The sequence below is a fragment of the Myotis myotis genome, unplaced genomic scaffold (genome assembly GCF_014108235.1).
Source record: "Myotis myotis isolate mMyoMyo1 unplaced genomic scaffold, mMyoMyo1.p scaffold_m19_p_2, whole genome shotgun sequence".
NCBI classification, from domain to species: Eukaryota; Metazoa; Chordata; class Mammalia; order Chiroptera; family Vespertilionidae; genus Myotis; species Myotis myotis.
The window spans coordinates 157,030,525-157,051,240 of record NW_023416324.1 but is presented as its reverse complement, the minus strand read 5'-3'; the positions used below and the strand labels follow the sequence as shown (position 1 = coordinate 157,051,240).

General features: G+C 39.2%; 1 protein-coding gene across 9 annotated transcripts in view; it reads left to right on the top strand.

Annotated features, from left to right (window-relative positions):
• Positions 1 to 20,716, top strand: part of GSK3B (glycogen synthase kinase 3 beta) — a 175,504-nt gene that overhangs the window by 17,405 nt on the left and 137,383 nt on the right. For 6 of the 9 annotated variants that reach the window (XM_036348928.1, XM_036348930.1, XM_036348925.1 and 3 more), the window contains exon 2: positions 3,632 to 3,682. The exons of 2 other annotated variants lie outside the window; for them this stretch is intronic. In XM_036348928.1, the coding sequence (XP_036204821.1) occupies positions 3,632 to 3,682 (51 nt within the window). Of the gene's footprint in view, positions 1 to 3,631; positions 3,715 to 20,716 lie in introns of those variants that run through there. One more of the 9 variants, XM_036348932.1, reaches the window with a different exon arrangement.

Below are 20,716 nucleotides of genomic sequence, written 5' to 3'. Positions count from 1 at the left end.
ACATTTTTTAGGAGTGTACAGCATTTATATATACTACTAAAAATGGTTTTTAAGCAAAATTGGGATTATATCAGTATTCTGCAACTTAACATTTTAATGAAATATATTATCAACTGAACTTTAGATTTGGATAATGAAAAAGAATTTGAGTATAAATAAGACAAAAATGATTTTGAGACTTTTTTCTTTAATATATATATATATATATATATATATATATATATACACACACACACACACACACATATAGTGTGTGTGTGTGTGTATGTGTGTATAACTTCCTAAATTTTCTGTATCATAATTCCTGCTCTAAAATCCAGAAAGTAGTATGTTAGCTATATTCCTTTTTACTTTCCTTGGATTCAAAGTTATATTTGGGAAGCAATTGAGAAAAATTGTATTGTTGTAATATATTGTGGCTTAGTACTAAAAGTAAATCCAAATAAAGTCAGGATACCTATTAACAATCAGAGTTCAATGTAAGCTCTTCTAGGGAAACAGGAAAAGATCTTGCCTATCATGCTCACCACTGGGTTCCTAGCACCTAGGACAGCAACTGGTTCTCTCTTCTTCCCAATTCTGTATTAAATATTCACCATATAAATTATAACTAGATCATGCTATACAAACTGTTCTGTGTTCCTTTTTCACTGTTAATATATTGTGAACATTTTTCATGTCAATGCCCTATTCTTTTAAATAAATGTATTAATGGAGATGCTGTGATGCATAATTAGGTAGTTTTAAAGACTTTAATTTGAACCCTAATCCCCTCTTAGACTTTGGCAGTCGTGTTTTTGTTTTTAAAATATTAGTGAAAGATGCTAACTTGAGAGTTATGGAATGAATGCATATAATTCTCTTTATAAAAGTGTATTATAAAAGCAAACATGTTTATGTAGAATGGTAATGCATACGCTTTAGTGAAATTTAATATATGACTCTTCTGACCACGAATATTGGAGTAATTTACTTTAAAAAATATATTCTTTAAATATATTTTTATTGAGAGGAAGAAAGAGGGAGAGAGATACAGAAAAGAAATATCAATGATGAGACAGAATCATTGATCGGCTGCCTCCTACAAGCCCACTTCTTGGGATAGAGCCTGCCACCTGGGCAGGTGCTCTGACCAGGAATCGAACTGTGATCTCCTGATTCATAGTTTGATTCTCAACTACCGAGCCACATCAGCCAGGCCACTTTAAAGTATTTTGACATTTCACATAAGGAGAAATAAAATTAGTCAACATGTGAAAGAAAGAGTGTTCAATTTAGTATAAATGATGAAACACAAAAATAAAATGAGACAAAAATACCCTTGCTCTCCAATACATTGGCAAAAATTAAAAATATAATAGTTGGTGACAGCGTTTTGGGAGATGTGTTGCTGAAGGAAAATAAATTTATATATTCTTTCTGGAGAGTACTTCAGAAGAGTATGAGTTCTACTTCTGGGACTTTATTTTAAGAAAAAAAAAATTAGGGTATGTGCACAAATTTAGATATACATGTGTGTTTATGAAAATTTTAGCCTGGGACTAATAATAATAAAACTACTTAAATAGTGCTTCCACCATGCTGTACAGTACACTTATTTAATCTTTTCAATAATTCTATGGTATTTATTCAGTAGGATTAAAAATGATGACGTAGAAGAATATTTAACATGGGAATAAATTCATAAGAATGAGTAAAACAGCACATTGTTAATAAGTGTGTGCAGTGTAATTGCATTGACTGCAACAATATAGAGATAAAATAATTTCTTCAAACTATGTATATTTATACTTATAATCCAGTTATACTTATAATCCTATTATTCAAATATATTAGTTTTATTTATTTATTTTTTACTAAACATGTATTGTCTATCAAGAAACCTAAGTTATTTTTTAAAATGTCCTTTGGTTTTGCAAAAGTATTTGTTTCTGGATTCCTGAACAGTAAATCCCCTAAGCACCTTTAAAATAGAATTCCAGTAGTAGCAATTTAAGTTTAAAAGTAACTTGTTGTGAACACATAAGATAGGGATTAGCTCTGGCCAGTGTGGTTCAGTTGGTTAGAGTGTCATCCATTGCACATGAAGGAAGCAGGTTCGATTCCTGGTCAGGTCATATGCCTAGGTTTCTGGTTTGGTATTAGGTTGGAGCTCTTGCTAGACACAACCAATTGATGTTTTCTCTCTCACATCGATATTTCTCTCTCCCTCTCTCCATACCTCCTTTCCTCCCCTCTTCTCCCTTCTTCTCTCCCTAAAATCAATAAAATGGGGATTTAAATGAAGCATGGTGTTTGATTTCTGCTAATTTGTTGGTGTTTTTGGTGCTTTGGTGGGTGTTTGACTTTTCCTTAGTGATGCGAAAGAGCTCCTCATATGTAAATACTATGAACCCATTGTTGTATGTTGTATTCCCCCCAATTTGTCAACTTTTCTTGTAATTTTGCTTATGTTTAATTTTGGATGTATAGAAGTTTAAAATATTTATGTCAACATAACGGTTGGTTGATCTTGCTTTGGGGTCATGCTTAGAGAAGCTTGCCCCTTCCTCAAGCTCTATAAATTGGCGGTCCTTGAACTTTTGGTCTCAGGATCCCTTTTGAGGATCTCGAGGAGCTCTTTTTCATGTGGGGTTACATCTGTAGACATTTGCCACATTAGAAATTAAAACTGAGAAATGTATAAATATTAATTTATTAAGAAACAATAAGTTCTTTACATGTTACCATAAGCCTTTTTTAATGAAAAAAATCTTATTTTCTCTAATAAAAGATTATTGAGGATTTTTACAATTTTGCAGATCTCTGGCTTAATAGGAGATAGCTGGATTCTCATATCTGCCTCTGCATTTAAACTCTTGCAATATTTATCAGAGGATATGTTGCTTCTGGAAAACTATTGTATGAAAAAGCAAATGTCATCTTATTATTGTTATGAAAATAGTTTTGGCCTCATGGGTCCCCTAAAAGGGTCCAGAGATTCAGATAACACTTTGAAATGGGTGGTACAGATATTCACTTAAATTCTCCTCTTGTATTTTTATGACTGAGTTCAAATCTGAAAAATGAATTTGAGATAAATTTTCATGTATTCCCTGCCCCCCATTATTAGCCAACATCTTTGGTTGAAAGGTCAATTTTCATGTAAATCATTGACTGGCTAAGATGAAACTGTAAACCTATTTACAGTCACTGGGTGAGCTTAACTCAAGTTCAGTTAAAGCAGTACCTCTTTTTTGGTATTTTCTCTTAGATTCCTAATGCATCCACCCAACTCCAGCTTCCAGTTTCACAACATGTCCTAAAAACAAAAGATTTTTCATTCATGTTTGTTCTAAAAATACTGTTTTCTCACTGATTTTGAAAGTGATGTGTGATCATTATAGAAAACTTAAAATATACGTAGAAACATAAGAAAAGAATATTTTGTCACTTTGAATATGCAGAGTACTGCTGATATGCTATTGCTGTACCATGATGGTACTTAATTATTGAAAAATGCTGGCAAGATGAACTACACATAAATTCCTACTCTACTGTTAATAAATTGTACATCTTTTGAGGTGTTACTTAGCTTCTTGGAATCACTCATTCACCAGATTTATGTTTATTACTCTTTATATGTTCCTAGGTGCATTGGATAAAAAGAACAAGACACGGTTTCCTGTCACTAAGTTTGCAGGTTAATGAAGACATATACATGTTATATGATAAGTATGATAGCCATAAGCAATTATAAATATTATGGGAAAGCCTAAACAAGCTAATGTTGAGAAATGATGAGGGAGTAAAGAGAAGGGAGGGGATTTGAAAATAATAATGTTTTACAACCTTACTTTAGTATTTGATGATTTATTTGGCTCTTTGGGTCAAGAAAAGGAAGGAGTCCTGGCCGGTTTGGCTCAGTGGACGTCGGCCTGCGGACTGAGGGGTCCCAGGTTTGATTCCGGTCAAGGGTATGTACCTTGGCTGCCGGCGCATCCCCCGTGGGGGGTGTGCAGGAGGTGGCTGGTCGATGTTTCTCACTCATCGATGTTTCTGGCTCTCTATCGCTCTCCCTTCCTCTCTGTAGAGAGTCAATGGAATATATTTAAAAGAAAAAAGAAAAGGAAGGAGTCAGGCATGTCCCCCAGCTATTTGTCTTGAAAGCTTGGATGGATAATGATTTTAGGATAATAAAATCATTCACCCAGTGGATAATAGGGAACATCCCCCACTGCTAACAAAATAAAACTCCCTGTACATGTACACTTCCCAACGCTCTATTCTTTGGCTTTCCAAGATCAGTTCAGTTGTGGCCATGTTGAGTTTGAGCAGCCTGAAGATGGGTGGGAGGCTTTGGAACCTTGCCAGGGGAGTTGTGCGGGCAAGAGAGTTAGAGGTGTAGTATATAGCATGGTTGAATGGAAGTTAAGATAATCTTTTGAGGATTCTTAACAGAAGAGAAGGTGGCCAGGGACCATCCAACATTTGAAGGACAGGCAGAGGAAAATGAGTCCAGCAAAAAGTAGTAAGGTAGAGGGGAACAGGAGAGTGGCAATGTGGAAGAAACTGACCAGAATTTAAAAGATGAGGAGGGTAGGGGAAAAAGGGACCTGAAATGTTAAATCCCAGCTTAAAAGGGCAAATAAGACCTGAAAACTGTTTATTAGATTTAGGAATAAGGAGACATTGATGACTTTAGCAAAAATAACTTAACTGGAAAGCTGGATACAGAAGATATAGCAAAGAGGACGGAGGTAAGGAAGTGGAAGATAATGAGTGTAGGCCACTCTTTGAGAAGCTTGACTATTAAGTTGGGGTGTGCAAGTTAGAAGTGGACAGAAAACAAGGATTTGAGAATGTTTGCCTTCTAAGGAAGAAGAGAGAATAAGAGTTTGAGTTGAGAGATGGGGGAATACTATCATCCTAAACTTTTTAGAAAAATGATGTCAAACTTTTGTAGGAATTGTTCTAAAATCTATATTTTATATAATGCTGAAAATGATTTTTGATACCATTTTATGATACAGTGAGTTCTCAATGTTGATAGGTTCTATAATTTTAAGCAAAATTCTGTATAAGAAAAGCAGTTTTACCATAGGACAATTGATATAAATAGTAGTTAAGTTCCTGTAGCATCTCATTAATATTATAATGAAATGATGATGTTAGTGGAGGAACTGCTGTACTTCAGTTGTCATGAATAGCAGGTACTTTACTGTTCTGAAGGATATAGAAACAGCCGAGTTCGAAAATATAACAGCTTAGGACTATTTAATATGATAATGTAGTAGCTTTTTAATAATAAATGTCATCTTTCCTTGTGTGTGCATGTATCTCCCCTCCAATCTCCCCAACTCATTAATGTGGTTTGGTCCTAGTAGTAATACTACTTGTTCCTACAAATGTGCTGCACCTGTCCTGGTCGTTGTGACTCATTGGTTGAGCGTCGACCCATGAACCAGGAGGTCCTGGTTCAATTCTTGTTGAGGGCACATGCCCTGGTTGCAGGCTTGATCCCCAGTAGTGGGCATGCAGGAGGCAGCCGATCAGTGATTCTATCTCATCATTGATGTTTCTATCTCTTTCTTTCTCTCGCTCTGAAAAAAACAAACATACTAAAAAAAAAAAAAAGAAACTGTCAGATGTGCTGCACCTTAGTAACTGTGAACAGGGAGATCTATATCACCAAATTGTTAGACTTATGCTCTGAATGATATTACTAATATTAATCAATACTGTAGATTGTAAGGAAGATCTGGGGGGTTGCTTTTATAAAGCTTGGTCTGTAATATATATGCTTTTTCACTTAAAGAATGCAAAGCTCTGTATAGTTAGATTGCTTTAGAATCCCAGTTTCAACAATTACTAATTGAACCTGAGTAAAATTACTTACTTTGAGAATTTGACTTTCTTCTGATGATAATAGTACTTACTTCACAGTGCCATTGTGGAGGTTAATGCATGAAAAACACAGCATGGCACAGAGTAGGTAGATTCAATACATCTTAGCTATTAATAATTATTTTCTGTCTCCAGGGTTTTGATTTTCTAAGCTTAATGTTTCTAGAAGTCTTCCTGATTAGAGGAGTGTTACTGTTTTTGAAAAGGAAATAGATTAAAATAGTCATACTGTAGATTTTATGTGTCTGGGGACAGTGAGAATTTGCAGCATATACAGGGTGGGGCAAAAGTAGATTTACAGTTGTGAGTACACAGAGTTTATTCTTGTATTATTATTTATTGTTTTATTTTCCATACAAACAACTGTAAACTTACCTTTGTCCCACCCTGTATAAATTAGGAGATTTATTTATTTCCTGGGGTAGATTAGTTGGTTGTTATAGCTGTTTAGGAAAGGTTTTTCTTAGAGGTTTTAGAAAACACTATTTCTTGAGGTGGTTCTGTAATCCCTTTATATTTTGATTGAATGCTAAAACATTTAAAAAGGAGAGAGGAGTAAAAGATGAACTAGAATTATGGCATATGATATTTTACTTGGAGAGAAAAAGAAAAAGAAAAGGAGGGTAGGAGTTGTAGACTAGCTATTTTAGGGCAGGAAATTAATGTAACATGGTGAGGTTCATGTATATTGCAGGCTTAGTATCAAAACGAGTGGGTAACCTGTAATTTAACCGAGGGCAGTACTTGGAGGGCAGGAAGTTAGGTTTTGTGCCATGGTCTGAGAAAACCTATATTCACCTTTTTATATATGAGACTAGTGCTCTTAAAAGAGAGAGAGAATGCAATTTTTCTAGAATATTTGTTAACCATAAATTTAGTCATTCTTTACTTCTTTCTATCAAATAAATTATGCTATTCTTTGAAATATTTTAGAGTTTTATTGAATATCTCTACCTTTTTTATATAGCAAAACATTAATGGATGGAAAATCCTTTTTTGGTAGCTTTTGTGAATGTACCAGTGCATTTGTAAGATAGTCCTGGACATTGAACTTCTAACACCCACAGACCTCATTTACAAAGGAGAAGAGCATTTAGAATGTTTAAATATAATCAACTAAATTGTTTCCTTCTGAGAATTTATCTGGATATGTTAAGTGTTTAAAATTTAATGCTGTTAAACCCACACAGGAATTTTCACTTGTTTTAAATGCTTTAAAAACAGATTTTACTTTTTGATAACTGGTTTAGTAAAAAGATCATGTGAAACTCAGAAATGATTTTAAAAATTAGTAAAGGTTTCATTGCCTTTTTAAAAAAAGTGACTCCTATTTATGTCTCAGTCATGAGTGCCTTGGTCCTTGTCTTGCATACAAAATTACCCTCTCAGCAATAGATAGAACTTGTTGATATTGGCAGCAATAGGTCAGTGACTTGACCATTAAAGCAGTGCTAGTTTTTCATTGAAGATAAGAGAGATCTCTGTTGCCTATTGAAATACGTTAGATTTTTTTGTGGTAGATATTGAATTAGTATGGTTAGAATTTTTTACTTTTTGAAGTAATGTTTGATTGCTTTATATTAAAAAGTTGCTCTTATAGTCAAGTGCATCTGAAAATTAAGTCTCCATAGTAACACCTAGAAAATTTAGAAGTCCCTGGAGAATTTTCTTACCTAAAAGGAAAAAAACCTAATAATTCCAATTTCAGTTGTCATAAAAATACTTCCCCTCTATGTACAGTCAGTTGCTGTCATGTGATAGTTGTTTTCCAAAGGCCTTGTTATAAAATATTGCATTTATGTTTGTAATGGTTTTAAGTACTTTTAGTGAAAAGGGTGAGGGTGGCTTACCAATCACAGAGTATTTTAATAGTTAGGTTTTCTTTTTCTCTTTAGTTATAGTTGTATATCTGTATATAAAACGTAAACCACACTGAACAAATTAGTATTTGATGACTAGTTTTCATGCCAGATTAATGGCCCTTTTCTGTTATCACGGCTATCATTAGTATGTTGGCTATTGATATATATAACAAACCACTCCAAACTTCATTTGTTTGCTGCTGCTCTTGAGTCTTTAGATCAGCCTGGTACTAAAGCCATCGTGGCCAGGCTTAAGTGATTGTTTATGGTCTTGCTCATATTTCTCATGGCTTAGTTAGTAGATAGTCTAAGACTAGCTTATTTAGGGTGGTCTTACTCTCATGTCTAGGGGTTGGCTGGGTGTCAGCCAGATAACTGGGTGACTGGGCCACGTGCCTCTAGATATACAGCAGGCTGGTTTGAGCTTCCACAGTGGCAGAGCATATTTCCAAGAGAAAGGTATGGAAGCATGCAGAAGTTCTTGAGGCCTAGGCTCAAAACTGGCAAACTGGCATTTTCAGTGCTTTCTGTTGGCCAAAGCCCGTTATCAGTCCAGTTCAGATTCAAGAGGTGGGGAACGACTACAAAGTGACATTATGAAGGGTGTAAACGTAGGGAGACCAGAAAAATTGAGGGAACTTGTGCTATTTCCCACTTTTAACATTGTGCTTTTTTTACATTACCCATTTATATGCTTTAAAAGACACAACCTTTATTAGTGATAAAGCACATATCCACTCCACTGAGTAGCTGTGCTTATACCTGCACCAGCTTTTATATTTCCTTCATAGTTACACCTTCCTCACGTGATGCAAATTGGGTTCCCTAATTAAACAGTCATGTCCGATTTAATTAAGAAACCAGGAAGAGATGTCTAAAAATATCTGTTATCTATTTGAATCTGGTTAAATTTTTCTGCCCTTTTTGAAAGTTTTAATAATCTGGTTTCTTACAGTCTGTTCTGGTTTATTTCCCAGTGTTCTCTGGCTTGCCCACTGATTTTCTTCCTGTCAGTTTTTTAAAAATTGAGATGAAATTGTGGTAACATTTAAACTGTATAATCCAGTGGCATGTTTACATTCACAATGTGCAGCCACCACCTTTATAAAGTTCCAAAACCTTTTCATCACCTCAAAAGAAAAACTGTACACATCAGTTGTTACTCCCCATTCCCTCCTCCCACAAGTCCTTGGCAACTACCAATCCACTTGCTGCCCCTATGGATTTACCTATTCTAAGTTGTATATGTTTGTAACCACTGTGCTCCTGTTTATGTTCTTTATGCCTAGAGTGTCCTAAATCCTATTAGAACTTTAAGTGTTTGGGCCACTAATTTCTTCTTCCTCACAAAGATTGTATCCTATAGTTTAATTTAGCTACAGTAACCCTTAGCACTCCACTCCACTGAAACTGCTTTTCTTGCTCTCAGATTACTTCCTCTCATTCTTTCCTGCAAGGTGTTTCTTCCTTGCAGGGAGGGGTGTGTGGTGGGGTGATGGGCTTTTGGTCACTATGCTGGACTTTCTCTTAATGGATCATGGAATTGTTTGAGTTCACAGTTCTTGCATTCCTCTCTAAAACAGAAACTTTGGGAATTTGGTTCAGTGGGAAAAAGAAGCACTAAATAGTTAAATATAGGGTGTTTTTTTAAAAATATGTTTTATTGATTTTAGAGAGAGAGGAAGGGAGAGGGAGAGAAAGATACAGAAATATCAATGAGAGGGAGAAAAACATCAATCAGCTGCCTCCTACACGCCCCCTACGGGGGATTGAGCCCAAAAGCCTGCCGTGTGCCCGTCCTGGGATTCAAACTGGTAACCTCTTGGTACATGGGACGATGTTCAAGCAACTGAGCCACACCAGCTGGGCTATTGGGTATTTTAAAAAAGACATATGTATTCCTTTTTATATTTATTATGTACGATTAGTTATGCAATTTCTTTTAGAACCATTCTGTTTTTATCTTTTATTGACAGTAGAGGCTAATAGTTTGTTTTTCTTTCACCCTAAATTGTATGTATACCGTAGGTGCTTATTAAATGATTGACTTAAAGAGTAGAACTGTAGGGTAATAGAGGTAAATGTATTACAATTGTGAAGTATCCTATATAATAAAAGGCTAATAAGCAAATTTTTCCCTCTACCGGGAGTTCAACCAGGGGACAGGGCCAGCTGACCAACCGCCTGTGGCCTCTCCCCTCAGCCGGCTTGGACCCTGATCGGCCCCCTTACCCTAATTGGGGGCGGAGCTGGCCCGCCAACTGCCTGGGGCCCCTACCCCTGGCTGGCCCCGCCCCCGATTGGCCTCCTCCACCCCTACCAGGAGTGGGGCCAGCCTGCCAACCTCCTGCGTCCCCTCCCCCCAGCTGGCCTGGCCTGACCGGCCCCCATCAGGGCAGGCTGGCTGGACCCCACCCATGCACGAATATGTGCACCAGGCCTCTAGTATACAAATGAAACAGAAAGATCATGTATTTAGTTCTAGAAGGTGTAATTTTATTTAGCTATGAGGATTTAGTCCCTAAACTTGGGAGTATATTAATAATTGTGATAATCAAGAGAAAATCATCATTGGAACTGGGTAGGGTAGTCTTTTTTTTTAAAAAAATTTTTTAAATTGATTTTCACAGAGGAAGGGAGAGGGTGAGAGACAGAAATATCAGTGATGAGAGAGAGAATCATTGACCAGCTGTCTCCTGCACTCCCCACATTGGGGATCGAGCCTGCAACTGGGTATGTGCCCCAACCAGGAATTGAACCTTGACCTCCTGGTTCATAGGTTGACGCTCAACTACTGAGCACACACCAGCCAGGCAGTGGGGGGTAGTCTTTTATTTTTTTTAATTTTTGCTGCTTTTATTTTTTCAATTAAACTTTCAATATTATTTTGCATTACGGCATAGTGACTAGACAATTATATACTTTACAAAATGTTCGCCCTGATGTTTCCAGTTCCCACCTGGCACCATTCATAGTTATCAAAGTATTATTGACTACTAGAGAGGCCCGATGCATGAAATTCATGCAAGAGTAGGCCTTCCTTCCCCCGGCTGCTGGCACCGCTTTCCTCTAGCACCCGGGACCCAGGCTTCCCTCCAGCTGCCAGCAGGCACCTGGGACCAGGGCTTCCCTTGAAGCCCTGGCTTCATTCAGAAGGTCGTCTGGAAGGACGTCTGGTCTTATTAGCATATTATACTTTTATTATTATAGATATGCTGTACTCTACATCCCCATGACTGTTTTGTAACTGCTGCTTTGTAGTTCTTAATCTCTTCACCTCGTTCACCCAGTCCCCCAAGCCCTCTCCCCTTTGGCAACCACCAATCCATGAGTCTATTTCAGTTTTGTTTGTTCATTTATTTTGTTCTTTAGATTCTAAGTGAAATCATATTGTATTTGTCTTTCTCTGACTGACATAATACTCTGTAGGTTCTTTCATGCTATTGCAAAAGGTAAGATTTCTTTTTTTTTTTTTTTTGTGGCTGAGTAATATTTCATCACATATATATATGTACCAGAACTTTTTTTACTATTTGTTTATTGATGGACACTTGGGTTGCTTCCATAGGTTGGCTGTTGTATATAAAACACTGCAATGAACATTAGGGTACAGGGGTCAATCTTTTAGCCAGCTTAAAAAACACTTAGGATTAGTATAATTTATATATAGCAGATTGCATAAAGCCTAAATCTAAAACTCAATGAATACACATTATCACTCAGATCAAGCTAAGAATAGAATATTTTTGTCATCATTTCAGAAGGCTCTCTTGTGGCTCCTCCCAGTCAATAAATAACCCTACCCCTCATCTTGCTTTATTTTTTAAAATTGCATTTATTACTATGTGGCATGTATTAATTTGTCTTCCCTACTAGAATGTAAACTTCATGAGAACAGGGACTTGGTTTTGCTCACTATTCTGTTCCATTGTTCAGCATACTACCTGACATACAGTAAATGCTCAACAACTATTTGAAACTATAAATTGAAAAAAACTTGATTGTCTATTGCACACAATGTTATATGGTGCACAGGTGCTCTTTTATGTACTAGATGCTGAGGGTAGGTGATAATTTTTATTTTTCTAGAATGAGACTTTTGACATTCAGCATGGTACTTAAATCAATTAAGACATGGAAATTGAACCCTGCTGGCATTGGATTTAGTATGTGCTGGTCTTTGCTCACATGAATGTTAGGAAATATGGGAAATTTGCTACTAGTAAGAGATAATGGCATCTTATCTATTGGATTGCCTTCTTGAGTGTATTTGATTTCTTACAGTTATCTCAGATTCTTAACTTACACTTTTGCTGATCTTTTTGAATACCTGAAACAGCTGCAAAAGACTAAATGCTCTTGTGGGGATAGAACTGCGATAGAAAAAGCATTGGTTTATTCTATCAGGTAAGATAATTTAGCTGTCGTTTGTATCACCTTAGTTAAAACAATGAAAGTTGTTTCTATCTTGATTAGGTTTAAGATAAGTAAAGGATTTTGTGCTTTAGAAATTATTTTAGTTCAAACTTATATTCCTATAGTTGAGAAAGAAATTTTGAGTCAAAAGTGACCTTAGTATTTGGTTCATGCTCTTATCTGTCAAGTTGGCAAGTTTAACCATCTCATTTTACATTCGAGGAAACTGGGGCACAAAGAAGTTATGCTAGTTTAGTACAAAGCAGAGATCAGACCAGTCTGTTTAACTCAAAAGTTCCTGGCTCTTTTGCATCATGTTGACTGACAGTAGAATCACTTGGGAACTTTTATAAATATATACTTGTTAGGGGCCTACTCCCAAATGTGTTTTTTTAAAAAAATATATTTTATTGATTTTTTTATGGAGAGGAAGGGAGAGGGATAGAGAGTTAGAAACATCGATTAGAGAGAAACATCGATCAGCTGCCTCCTGCACACCTCCCACCGGGGATGTGCCCGCAACCAAGGTACATGCCCTTGACCAGAATCGAACCAGGGACCCTTCAATCGCAGGCCAACACTCTATCCACTGAGCCAAACTGGCTAGGGCCCAAATGTTTTTATTTGTATTAGATTTGGGATAGGGACCAGGCATGTATAATGGCAAAGGCAAAGCAGAATAAAAACTCAAACCATTCTGTTTCCTCATATTTTTAATAATGAATACATTTTCCAAGTAAGCACACTCAGTTGGCTTAGAATCATTGTGCTGTAATGCCTTTCTTTTTTATTTACTTAATGCATTTATTTCTTAGAACAGTTTCAGGGTTATAGAAAAATTAAACAGAAAGTACTGAGAATTTTCACATACTCCCTTTTGCATTGTGTGGTATATTGGTTAAAATTGATACATATTTATTAAAGTCCCTCCTTTGTTACTCGTAATTGATATTAAGGCCCACTCTTTGTGTTGGATAGTTCTGTGGTTTTTTGATAAATGTATAATGTTATGTATCCATCATCATAATAGCATACAGAATAGTTTCACTGCCTTAAAAATTATCTGTGTTCCACCTGTTCATTCCTACTACCCTCCTATCACTGGCAACCACAACTATTTTTATTACATATTTCTATAGTTTTGTCTTTTCCTGAGTGTCGTATACTTGGAATTGTGCAGTTTGTAAAGCCTTTTTTTTTTTTTGACTTACCAATCTATATATATATATTAAAGGCTAATATGCTAAGTGTCACTCCGACTGGTTGCTATGAGGCGCACTGGCCATTTACAGAGAAATGGTGCCGTGGACCTGGTGCCCACAAAGCAGCACTCGGCTCCCCCCAAGTGGGACACAGGCCCCACCACCACTCTGGAGTGGCAGCCCACCAAATCGCAGCTGACGCTGCCTAGATCCCATGGTGCAAAATGCAGCCCATAGCCCAGCCCAGCCCGGAAATGGTCCCTGTGGGTGCCAGGTAATGATGTCATGTAGTAATCAATGCCTGGCTTCCTCTCCTTAGCTACTAGCCTCCTTGGAGTTTCTTCAGCCCAGGAACACAACTTGCTAATAGCCAGGTGGGAACATTTTACAATTTAACCAAATGTCTGTGACAGCCGTGGGCAAACTACGGCCCGCAGCCCGGATCCGGCCCGTTTGAAATAAATAAAATTTAAAAAAAAAAAAAAAAAGACCGTACCCTTTTATGTAATGATGTTTACTTTGAATTTATATTAGTTCACACAAACACTCCATCCATGCTTTTGTTCCGGCCCTCTGGTCCAGTTTAAGAACCCATTGTGGCCCTCGAGTCAAAAAGTTTGCCCACCCCTGGTCTGTGAAGTATTATCCTCGTGCCTCATCTCATTTGATCTTCACAGAAGTCCTGGAGTAGGTAGATAGGAGACTCGTGGAATTCTATTTTCTTTTCATTAGCTGGAAAATGGAGATTTCAAAAGCTTAGAGACTTGACCCAACTGAAAAGAAGTAAGAAATGGTGGACCTTGAAAATGACTTCAGGTTTTGTCACTGTGCAGAGTATAGTCAAACATTGCTAGAGTTAAATATTTTACCGTTTGTTCTTCCTGCATGATCTACAATAATAATTTGCTTCATGTTGATAGTTACTGCTGTGTTGCTGACAATTACCTGAAAGAGAAGTTGGAGGTTTGGGAAGGGGAAAAGAGAAAAAGGATGACAGAGTTGTGTGTGAGTGTGTGCGTGTGCGTGTGTGTGTGTCTGTCTGTCTAAAGTCATGTCATTTTAGGGTGTACTGAATAACTCATCTCACAGAGCTAGGAAAAAAGAATACCCAGGGGCTGTATGATGGTCAGGTTATATTTCTAAATATGTTGATGGTGAAGCAGAACTAGGTGTTAGACCAGTGGAATCAGACTGGACCTTGGTTCAGCAACCTTGGTACTTGAGTTCTGGCTAAGAAAGAATTCAGAGGCAAGACTCAAACTATAAGAGAAAGTTTACTTGGAAAGTCAGAGAGGTAGGAAAAGTGAGTGGTAGAAGCAATTGGTTCTCTCAGGAGACAAGTTGCAGAAGCAAAAGTTGAAGCTTAGGAAAAGAAAAGACAAAGAAACTGAGCCTGGAGGAAAGGGGCGGGGAAAGGTGTGGGCGTGTTCTACAGAGCCAGTAAAGGAAGGTACAATTTTTTTTTTTTTTTAAATATATTTTATTGATTTTTTACAGAGAGGAAGGGAGAGAGATAGAGAGTTAGAAACATCGATGAGAGAGAAACATCGATCAGCTGCCTCCCGCACATCTCCTACTGGGGATATGCCTGCAACCCAGGTACATGCCCTTGACCGGAACCGAACCTGGGACCCTTCAGTCCGCAGGCCGACGCTCTATCCACTGAGCCAAACCGGTTTCAGCGGAAGGTACAATTTTTAATGAAAACAACATACATGCCCTGCCAGTGTTGCTCAGTGGTTGAGTGTCGACCCATGAACCAGGAGGTCATGGTTCGATTCCCAGGGCACAAGCCTGCCTGGGCCTTGGGCTTGATCCCATCACTGGAGCAAGCAAGCCTCCTGCTCGTTTCAGCTGCGTGGCTGCTGGCCGCCATCTTGGTTGGGTTAATTTGCATATCCTGCTGATTAGCCCATGGGAAGCGTAGCGGAGGTATGGTCAATTACCATGTTTGTTTGTTATTAGATTAGATAGCCCGATGTACGAAGATTTGTGCAAGAATGGGCCTTCCTTCCCCTGGCTGCCAGCAGTGCCTTTGCTCCGGGCCGGATCTGCCTTTCTGCCTTTGCTCTGGGCTGGAACCCTCTTTCTGCCTTCCTTCCAGCACAGAGCCGCCTTTCCGCCTTCCCATGCTGTCTAGAGGCCTGGAGCCACCTTTCATCCTTCCCACACTGCCCCGAGGCCTGGAGCAGCTGGGGCTGTGTGGAACGCCTGTGTCCCGCCCTGCCCTCAGCTGCTTGGCGCCTGATATGCAAATTAACCCGCCATCTTTGTTGGGTTAATTTGCTTACTCCTGATTGGCCGTTGGGCATTGCGAAGGTACAGTCAATTTGCATCTTTCTCTTTTATTAGTGTAGACTAGAGACCCAGTGCACAAAATTGTGCATGGGTGGGGTCCGGCTGGCCCAGCCCTGTAGGGAGGAGGAAATGGGAGGTTGGCTGGCCGGCCCATCCCGATATCCTGATCAGGGCCCGGCTGGCTGTGGGGAGGCGCTGTGGGAGGTTAGCTGGCCAGCCCTGCCCCTGATTGGGGGAGGCGGAGCTGGCTGGGGGGAGGAGCCGTAGGTGGTTGGCCAGTCGGCCCTGCCCCTGTTTGGAGGGGGTGGCGATCTGGGGTGGGACTGGGAAGGGGGAGAGGCTAGGATGTTGGCTGGCTGGCCCCAACCCCTATTGGGGTAGGGGGGACAATCAGCGTCAGGGCCGGCTGGGGGGAGGGGCTGTGGCCCAATTGGGGTGGTTGGGGCCCATCGGGGGCAGGCCAGCCAGGGGGAAGGGCCGCAGGGGGGCAGGTTGGCCAGCCAGCCCCACCCCTGATAGGCCGGTTTTCTGGGCTCGCTGGCCGCAGTGGGCATCATAGTGACCAGTCATTCAGTCATTACTGTGTCCAGTCGCTGGCTTTTTATATATGTAGATGAGATTTTTTTCAATATGAGCATCCGGTAGTACCTTTTCCTGTTTTGCCTTTTCTTAGAAGCAGGTTGATATATTAGTAATGGAGTTGACACTTAAGAGTTAGAACAACTCTTTTAATAAGGCCCTCTTATTAGTTTGTTATCTCTAAATAAGTCTCAACTTCCTGGAGGCTCAGTTTCCTTATCTGTGAGATGGAGGTAATTTCATGCACTTAGCAGGATTATTATGATTATCCAAGGTATGTGAAAATAATTAATAAGGTACCTTCCTCTATTAAGTTATAGGATATACTGAACCCAGATTTTGAATAAATAATAAATCCAGATTTCATTAATGCATTTTCTTTGAACAAAAAGCTTTATGAGGGAAGGGGCCTTGTTTGTTGCATTCATTTATTTTTTAACCCCAGTTCCTAGCATAGTACCTGTCTGTTACACAGGTAGTGCTTATTCAGCATGTGATAAGTTAATCATTAATGACAGTGTACCTGTACTTGAACCAAAACTTGTACTGTTATCTCTTTTCCTTTTCTATCCTCAATAGTTTTTAGAATTTCCTGTCACCGAGCCTACTCTATGACATTAATATGAGAGAATACTTACAAAATAGAAAGGATGTGTATAGTATAAATACCTGTGAGAATTAATTTTTAATAAAAACACAGATGATTTATTAATGTCCAAGTACTCAAGGTATAGAATTGTCTCTCCTCTCCCATTTTAAATAGCACTGACTGCCCTCCCCTCCTGGCCTGATTGCCCCTAACTGCCTCTGCCTTGGCCCTGCAACCATGGCTTTGTCCGGAAGGACATCAGGAAGGTCTCCCGGTCTAATTAGCATATTACCCTTTTATTAGTATAGATTTGAGCCAAAACTAATGAAAGTTGCCTGGAAGCAAGATCTCAAATGCTCCATAAAATAACAATTTTTCAGTTCTTTTTATGCATTTGAAACTAAAGAGAAAACGTAAAGAAGATTACATGCAGGTGGGAGAAAGCAAGCAGGGGTTGGAGTACAGGATAGTTAAAATTGTGTGCTCTCTTGAGGGTGGTCTTCTCTAGAAGTATTCTGGCATTTCAAAGGCGTGTTAACCTAGATGCACAAAAACAATAAACAGGGCTTGCTTAAAAACCTTTCACTAAAGAAGTTATAGGCCTGGGGCATGACTACTCACCATGACCTGCCCAGTTAGCTATTTATGATTTATTACAGCACCCCCTGTTCATCCACATTATTAAATTATAATTGGTAATAGGACTAACCTAGAGTAAGCAAGTCTTCTGGGAGAAAACAAATCCCATTCTGCCCTTTTTCCTCTCCCTCTGTTTGCAATTTACCAGAACATTTTAGATTTGTAACCACCACTTTAAAATGCATGTGAAGCCCTATCCAGTTTGGCTCAGTGGATGGAGCGTTGGCCTGCAAAGATTCTGTTCCAGGTGGGTTGCATGTACCTTGGCTGAAGGCTCCTCTCCATCCTGGGCCCTGGTCAGGGCTCACTGGTGCAGGAGGCAGCCAATCGATGTGTTTCTCTCTGTCTTTCCCTCTCTCTTCTATTCTCTAAAAATCAATGGAAAAATATCCTCTGGTGAGGGCAAAATGCATGTGAAAATATATGTAAGTTTATATGCTGGGCTATTTTGGATTTAGGGGTGGGGATAACTTAGGTGCATAGTTCAGGGAAAAGATGGGGTGAGCTGTTACATTTGCAGGGATTTGAGTTGTCAGAAGGCAGACCAAATAGACTTAATACATTAAAATTTTTTTTGTAGAGTATTGATTTTAATATTATGCTCACTGAAGACTGGAATAAAATAGGCACCCAGGACCTGGGCTGGCTTCCCAAGTTTAATACACTTTCCAATGCTTATGAATAAAAGGAGAGCCAGAATTCATCTAAGGAAAATCAAATCAGTGAACAGATAGCAAACATTTAAGCACTTTAACAGATTTATCAGAATACAAAGTAATAATCCACTAGTTAACCACAGCTGCTACTTTTGCAGGAATACAAGAAACATTGCCTTTTTCCTCCCCTCCCCTCCCCTCCCCTCCCCTCCCCTCCCCTCCCCTCCCCTCCCCTCTCCCCCTCCCCTCTAGAAACATGTTGATTGGGGACTGAAAAAGCAATTTTTCTAATCAATAAGGAAAAAAAGAATATGAAAACTAAATCTCTACATCACACAGTTTAGGAATCTCCTGTAGTTGATCTGTCTAAACTACAACATTTTACTTTTTATAAGTTTAAAGATAACAGCGTATTTGCATATAATAATAATAAAATTTATATAATATTTGAGTTCTGGTTGCTGTCCCACATCACAAAAAAACAACTCTGGAATTTGTGCATATATAAATCCCAAGGTAGCACATCGTTCCTCATTCCCAGTTCTAAACAACTTCTAAAGAAGTTGGCCAGGGCTGTTTGCAGGCTGGCCACATCCCCTTCAGGGTCCTGGCCAGCCTGGGTGAGGGGCTGATGGCTGTTTGCAGGCTGGTCACGGCCCCTTCAGGGTGGGGGTCCCCACTGGGGTCCCTTGCCAGTCTGGGTAGGGGCTAATTGCTGTTTGCAGGCTGACCACAGCCCCTTCAGGGTGGGAGTCCCTGTTGGGATGCCTGGCCAGCCTGGGTGAGGGGCTGAGGGCTGTTTGCAGGCTGGCCACACCCCCTTCAGGGTGGAGGGGTCCTGCTGGGGTGCCTGGCCAGTCTGGGTGAGGGGCTGATTGCTGTTTGCAGGCTGGCCACAGCCCCTTCAGGGTAGGGGGCCCCTCTAGGATGCCTGGCCAGCCTGGGTGAGGGGCTGATGGCTGTTTGCAGGATGGCCGTGGCTCCCAGCCACCCAAGCTCTCAGTGGAGGCTGGCTCAAAGCAGGTATCTGGGATTTATTTATCTTCTATAATTGAAACTTTGTTGCCTTGAGCAAAGGCCACAGCCGGCCAGGGCAGGCGGTAAGCTTGGCTTCCTCCATCGCCGGGGCAACCAAGCCTCCTGCTTGCTCCAGCTCCGTGGGTGCCGGCCGCCATCTTGGTTGGGTTAATTTGCATATAGTTGCTGTGATTGTCTGGTGGGCATGGCTTGGGGTGTAGTGGAGGTGCAGTCAATTTCATGTTCTCTTTTATTAGATTAGCTAGCCTTCAATAGAAAATGGTTGTATTGTAGGCCATCTTTCCATTGCCTCATGAGGAGCCTATTGTGATTTATATATTTAAGAATTATCTATTGTGGTAAAGAGTAGGGGATTTAATTGTATTCTAGTTATGATAGGAAATTAATACCACCTGAGTGAGTTTTAATTGAAATAGAGGATCCCTGGAGTCTTTTGGCCAGAGAGAGGGCCTGGAGCCTCCCTGTTCCCACTGTTCTGCAGTTGTTGCTCCTTGGAGACAGTGGCGTTTTTGAGAGACCAATTTTATTGTAATTAGTTTGAGATTCACTATACTATGTATTGTTGGAAGTTTAGTATTGAGCAAAGTGGTGACTTCTCTTTAAAAATGAGGCAGATTTTTTATGATTTCTAGCTTTTGGTCTCTTGTTAGCAGAGCTTAAAATGCTGCTTTATTGCTAAGACCCAAAATTATCTTCTTTCCAGTAGCAAATGTTAAATGATTGAATATCACAGAATCAGTTGTTTTACATTTTTGTTTTCCATGTGCTTTGGGGGGTGCGGGGGAGAAGTTTCGAAATCTAATGCTGCCAGAGTATTTTTAGAAAGAACTTTTTAGCTGTTAATAACTGAATGATTGAGGCCTAAAAACTGTAAAAGATTATTCATTTATTCTCTTCTTATTACTCTTTTTATATCATGTTTTCAGAAACATCTGCTGCTTTAGAGGTATAATGGTATACAAAGTTAGTCTTTCAGCTGTAGTAGGAAGGTTGTAAAATATAGCAGAGGCAGCATGAGGCAAGTGAAGAGTTCTGCTAAAGCTTTATAACATTGGACAAGTTATTCTCTCTTAGTCTTACTTTCCTCATTTGCATAGTAAACAATAATATATCTCTACATTTATTATAAATATTAGAGTGGATGAAATAATGAATTGGAAAGTTCTTTGTACAGTAAAATTTTATACAGCTGTTATTTTCTTGCTAACTCAGGAAATTACAATGCCAAGTGATGACACGCTTTTCCTTGGCACACTAGCTGCTGACTATCCCATGTGCTGCTAATGATCAGGCCAAGTCATCTCCAGTGATATCTTGTCATTCTGTATAGCTCTGCTATTTCAGATCTCTGATGGAGTAGTCTGATGAATTAGCTTGATGATTTCTGAATAAAAATTCCAGGATGCTTGAGGTAGAAAGCCTGAGAGTCATTGTTCCTAATATACCTAGGGATTTTATAGTAGAGTATAGCCCGAAAGAGTTCTTAGCAATTTCTCTACTTGAAAGAGAGGAAATCTTTTAATTTCTACTAAGATAGTAAATTCTTAAGAT